Source organism: Chaetodon auriga, chromosome 4 (assembly GCF_051107435.1).
Source record: "Chaetodon auriga isolate fChaAug3 chromosome 4, fChaAug3.hap1, whole genome shotgun sequence".
Classification (NCBI taxonomy): Eukaryota; Metazoa; Chordata; class Actinopteri; order Chaetodontiformes; family Chaetodontidae; genus Chaetodon; species Chaetodon auriga.
Genome location: NC_135077.1, coordinates 6,743,265 through 6,749,264, shown reverse-complemented (window position 1 = coordinate 6,749,264; position 6,000 = coordinate 6,743,265). Strand labels below are relative to the sequence as shown.

The 6,000-nt window shown below is 41.6% G+C and overlaps 1 protein-coding gene across 1 annotated transcript; it reads left to right on the top strand.

Annotated features, from left to right (window-relative positions):
• Positions 1–303: 303 nt before the first annotated feature.
• On the top strand, positions 304–5,680 carry psmd12 (proteasome 26S subunit, non-ATPase 12). The gene is made up of 11 exons (XM_076729611.1): positions 304–511; positions 931–990; positions 1,495–1,623; positions 1,874–1,981; positions 2,310–2,414; positions 2,614–2,763; positions 2,885–3,019; positions 3,264–3,376; positions 3,857–4,031; positions 4,645–4,722; positions 5,097–5,680. The coding sequence occupies exons 1-11, from the start codon at positions 404–406 to the stop codon at positions 5,304–5,306; spliced, it is 1,371 nt and encodes a 456-aa protein (XP_076585726.1). The 5' UTR covers positions 304–403; the 3' UTR covers positions 5,307–5,680.
• The last annotated feature ends 320 nt before the right edge of the window (positions 5,681–6,000 follow it).

The following is a 6,000-nucleotide window of genomic DNA, read 5'->3' as shown; positions in this document are numbered from 1 at the left end:
TTGTGATTCTGAATGTTTACATTTGTTTGTTTATTAACTAGTTTACTGATTGATTCAAGGAACAACATTCATTTTGTGGTTTTCAGTAGTTTACTTTGTGCACCTACACTGTGGTGTATTTGTCTATTAAAATACATAATGTATAAATGGACTGACGAGGAGAGTCCCAACAAAGAAACCTTTGGCTACGACAAAAATCAGGCTTTTATAACGCCTGCCTGAAATATTCTGGTGGGTCCTCATTGGGTCCTTCAGGCGCCTCGGACAGCTGTTTCGTTCTCTCCTTTGATTGGTCACCTATCCTTTTCCTTCATTTGACAGGTAAAATAGTGGTAGGCTGAATTTGGTCGCAAGCAAAGGAAAGCAAAGCGCCGTACATTGTCTTGAACTGAACACCGCAAAGATGTCTGAGGAGCGATCTGAAAGATCCGATGGGAAAATTGTGAAGATGGAGGTCGACTACAGTTCAACTGTAGACCAGCGCCTCCCGGAATGCGAAAAAATGGCTAAAGTAAGTGGAGTCCGAAAAGAGGCCAGCGCCGGCTGAGTCATGGTGCATCGGGATCAGTGTGTTAGCATCGAAGCTAACATCCATTTGTTTTAGCACCACCCGGAAACCTCCCATAAACAATATATTGAATGTAAACTGTTCAAGGATGTTGCTGTGTTTTTTAAGCTCCACGCATTTCTGTGTCCTTTTTATTCTCACATACGCTTTTGTTTTTGTTCTTAATGTCGCTAGCATGATAGCAGTCTCAGCATAGTCATTGGCAACAACTTCAGCTAACGTTAACGCTAACTCGGTAGCCAAGCTTAAGTTAGTACCTTACGTATTGTGTCCAAATTCAGAAGTTAACGCTTATGATTTTACTAAGCAGGAAATATACGTAACGCTAATTTTTTATTTTATTTTTTTAACTTCTGCTCCAGGAGGGCAAACTGCAGGAGGCCATTGAGAGCCTGTTGTCATTGGAGAAGCAAACCAGAACGGTAAGAGGTCTCTGTACAGAAATTTTATAAACACAGCTTGTTTACTTTCCTGTCATTTGGCCGTGGAAGGCCCCGCATCTGACCCAGATCTGAATGTCAAAAACACATTCATGGGATGATTTGTTTCTCAGCCTACTCCAAAACATGGTGCAAGGCTAAGTCTACCTAATTGTTACACACTCCGATCAAAACTGTTCAGAGCAGATCTGATATCTGATGATGATATCAGCAGGAACCGATCATAGCAGACTAAATGATTATCTTATGCTTGATGGGTGTTGATGGAACCCTAAAAACATGGCATTGAGTAGCAGCCTACAGTAGCACAATTTTGCAGGATAAATGCAGGTAGGTTGTGGCATCAAAGATTTGCAAGATGGGAAAATTTGACAGAGCAGTCATGTCAATGAAATACATTAAGTGATAGATCTACGGTAATAACATGTGTATGTTCTCATGTATTTTAGTCCTTGTTTTACTTATCTGCCTCCAACTCCTGCACAGGCATCAGACATGGTGTCCACCTCCAGAATCCTCGTGGCTGTGGTCCAAATGTGTTATGAAGCCAAAGACTGGGATGCCCTGAATGAAAACATCATGTTGCTCACCAAAAGGAGGAGTCAGCTGAAACAGGTCAGATGCTTCTTTTTTCCTAAAGGCTCTTTTCTCACAGTTTTGTCCAGAGATATTCTTATTATGTTCTACACTCTGTGTATTTTGTTGTGCTCCCAAAAATATTTTACAAGCTGTATTACTACTAACAAAAACCAGCTGTGTGTGTTGTCAGGTCATTTGATTAATCAAGATTTAGCGAGCGGTATTCTTTGTCAAGCACTTATTGAGATTTAAGTGTATCTTTTCGTGTGCTGTCTGTCTTTATCAGGCTGTTGCCAAGATGGTGCAAGAGTGTTACAAGTACGTGGATGCTGTGACTGATCTGACCATCAAGCTGAGACTCATCGACACACTTCGCACTGTGACTGCTGGCAAGGTCTGGAATGTGTTTGTGTGATAAAAGAGCTGCATATGAGAGACAAAAAAAAATTAGTGTATATTTATTTGAACAGCTGTCAAATCAAATAGTGCATGCCACTCTGTGTCTGATGGGGCGAGGATGAGTTAGCAACGATGGAGGAACCCAGCATTTTGTGTCTCATTGGGTTCATGTGTATTAAAGGAAACAATGGCATTTGCTAAGGTTTTATTCAGTTTGTGAGGGTCTGATTTACATGGTGGTCAGGTATGTGAAGAGTAAGTTTTGGTGAAAGAAAAGACGAGAGATAAGCCTCACTAATACACAAAACATGTCCTCCCCACAGATTTACGTAGAGATCGAGCGCGCCAGGCTGACAAAGACCTTGGCCAACATCAAGGAGCAGAGCGGAGAGGTCAAAGAGGCAGCGTCCATTCTTCAGGAGCTGCAGGTAAAAGACTTTTAATCACCTTTATGTTCTTCCTGAAGGGATGGAGAAAATTCTGTACAGTTGTTGTGGGGACAAATGGAGATATGGCCCTGTTTTAAGATTTTTTTCGTCACCACATTTATACAAGGAAAAATATGCAACATGAGTGTTCATGGCCTCCAGTTTGGAAAGTGCTTAGATATATTTTTTTTCTGCTCAGGTGGAGACATATGGCTCCATGGAGAAAAAGGAGAAGGTGGAGTTTATCTTGGAACAGATGAGGCTTTGCATTGCTGTCAAGGATTACATTCGCACCCAGATCATCAGTAAGAAGATAAACACCAAATTCTTCCAAGAGGAGGGCACCGAGGTGAGATGAAGGGTTAGAAATTAAACACTGCTAAAATACTGTTTGCTATTACAGCACCGTTTTAGAAGCTGCTGAGTCATTTTTGGTGTAACTCTTCCCTTTTGTGTAATGATCAACTCAGGAATCGAAGCTCAAGTACTACAACCTAATGATCCAGGTGGACCAGCACGAGGGCTCATACCTGTCTATCTGTAAACATTACCGGGCCATTTATGACACCCCCTGCATCCTGGAGGACAGCAGCAAGTGGCAGCAGGTACACGGGCTTTCTCTCAATACCCCGGTATATTTTTAATGTGTCTTGAATGCAGAATACAGTTAAATACATTGGCTTTACTCTGAGCGCATTGCCGGGATGTGAACATCCTTTTGACACATGTCGCTTTCTATGAATGATGATGATCACTGCATAGTGTGTAGTAGTAACACTATATATATCTCTATCTTATCAAAATGAACTTGTTGCCAGTTGCTAAAAAATGAACGCATTTGTGTTTCAGGCCCTGAAGAGTGTGGTGTTGTATGTGATTCTTTCCCCTTACGACAACGAGCAGTCAGACCTCGTGCACAGAATCAGTGCGGACAAGAAACTGGAAGAAATCCCTAAATACAAGTAAGAAATGCTGTACTTTATGCTCCTCTGCATGTTGGCTTCACCATAGATACAACAAACACTTCTCGAACTTAATGTGACGTGGGTCCAATTTCCCTAGCATATTTAATTACAGCACTGTGTGAGAGCATTTTGTTGTTATGAATAGGCAGAGATGTGATACTCAAAGAGTAAAAGCTGCGTGAATCAACAGTCAGCTTAGTTCAACAAATGAATTTCCTGGCACATATATACAGTGCATATGCAGTTTGACAACCTTCACCTATATTCTGAGAGAGTCTGCCTTCAGTCTGTTACAGAACAGTTCTTTAGCAGCATTTTTAATATTTTCTCCACATGGGAACGCAAGATGGCAGAGGCTGTTGCTTTCTGCTCAGTGGGGAATGATCATAGCAACTTTCACATATGCTGACACCACGAGCGTGCGCTGCAAGGTGTGAACCGAGGGGAATTTTCACCATCTTCCTCCTCCGTTCACAGAGACCTTCTGAAGCAGTTCACCACTATGGAGCTGATGCGCTGGGCCTCCCTGGTGGAGGATTACGGGAAGGAGCTGCGAGAGGGCTCACCCGACAGCCCTGCCACAGACGTCTTCTCGTATTCAGAGGAGGGGGAGAAAAGGTGGAAGGACCTGAAGAACAGAGTGGTGGAGCATGTAAGTCCTACACCTGTTGATGCTTGGCAGTGGGGAGACGTCCAATCAAATTACAGCTGATCCAACATAAGCCAGCTCATTCAAACCAATAATTAATCACAAAGCAGCATCTTATGGTGACAAATGTTGGCCATGGAAGTTGCACTAGATGTGATGAAGAAGTCATTTTTTTTAATTCACATCGACAGTCAAAGTAGGAGTGTGTCAGTTTAATTGTTAGGCTCCGATTTGAACAACCCATGCTTGATACGTCCTGCATATCATTTGTACATGTTGCAAAGACCATGCCGTGAATAAGAGGTTTCAAGCTCAAAGTGTTATTTTAAGGCTCAAAAGATGTTTTATATTCTCTAAATTGGAGTAAATGGAGTAAAATTACAAAATGGCAGTGGATATACAGTGCAGGTGACATGGGAAACTGATGGATTATGAAGCTCTGTGCAGATTCAGTGGTGGAGCTGGCAGACTGCTATGTGCAATGTTAAAAACACACTCAAACTGGATTGATTCAAGTGTTGATGTGACCTAAGAGTTTCCCCTGTTCCAGCCTTAAATAATTTCTGCAAATGTTCTGCTGCAGATAATGTATATTAATGACATACTCTTCCTCCAGAACATCAGAATAATGGCCAAATATTACACCAGAATCACAATGAAGAGGATGGCCGGACTCCTTGACCTCTCTATTGATGTAAGCAACACCTTCGCTAATTAGCTCGTGTGAACTTCACGTTAGCGGTACAGAAAAATGTTGGATGCTCTTGGATCAAATGATTTTTCAGTCTGTTTTTTGTGTTCGATCATGGCATGACTACATAGACAATGAAAATGATAATCATCAATTCTGAATTGTCAGCTTAGCTATGGCACCCGCTACATGCATACATATAGTAAGAGTCGAAGTACACAATGACTCGTACCACAGATTTCCTTTGAAAAATATCTAAATTCAGCCAATATGACTTGCAGCGTTGCTTTTAGACAATAAGGAAACTTATGATCAGGATTTGGTCAGACTGAAGAAAACTTTGGAAGTCATTAACATGGCGTCTGTCTGTTCATTAGGAGTCTGAGGAGTTCCTCTCCAGCCTCGTCGTAAACAAGACCATCTATGCCAAAGTCGACCGTCTGGCTGGCATCATCAACTTTCAGAGGCCTAAAGACCCCAACGACCTGCTCAACGACTGGTCGCACAAACTCAACTCTCTCATGTCTCTGGTCAACAAGACCACGCATCTCATTGCCAAGGAGGAGATGATCCACAACCTGCAGTGAAACACAGTTATCGTGCATTATTTTGTCTTTTGGTTGATATTTGTCCTCTGTTTTGTTTTTGAATATACAGTACACTGATGGACAGTGAAGGCAGCGTTATTCCAATGTCATGTAATTGGAGAAAAATCTGCAGCACATCAACGGCACCTCAACTTTGTTCTTTTTTTTTTTTCTTTTTTTTTTTTTACTACCCAGTCAAACATTAACAATAAACTCATGTGCACCTGGCTTCCGCATCCCTCTGTCGTAGAAGACTTTCCCATTGAATTATATACAGTAGTCTAGCGTTTCTCACTCTATGAAAACATGGCTGAAAGCTCTTTTTAAATGTATACTTAGCAATGTCAACAATAAACTCCTCACATTTGGTTTAAGGGTTGTATGTAGATTTTATAGTGTTTAACCTGACTGGTGTGTTAAGGTGTTTGCAAAACCTGACTGCTTAAGAAGACTTATTTGAGAATGCTGCTGCTGTGGTGCCACTTCAGTCATATATAACAAAGACCTGGAGAAGAGAAAAGAAATCTTCCCTGGCATGAATCAAGTCCATGTAAGACGTTTGTTAGTGGAAATCCAGCACAAATTAAATCCAAGTATATTGACGCTCGGTCTTTGGTTAACAGAAGCCCAGCTGGTGACGCTTCTATTTGTATGCTGTTACTGGTCTCGACCAGTGTTGCCTGACTGGTTCTGT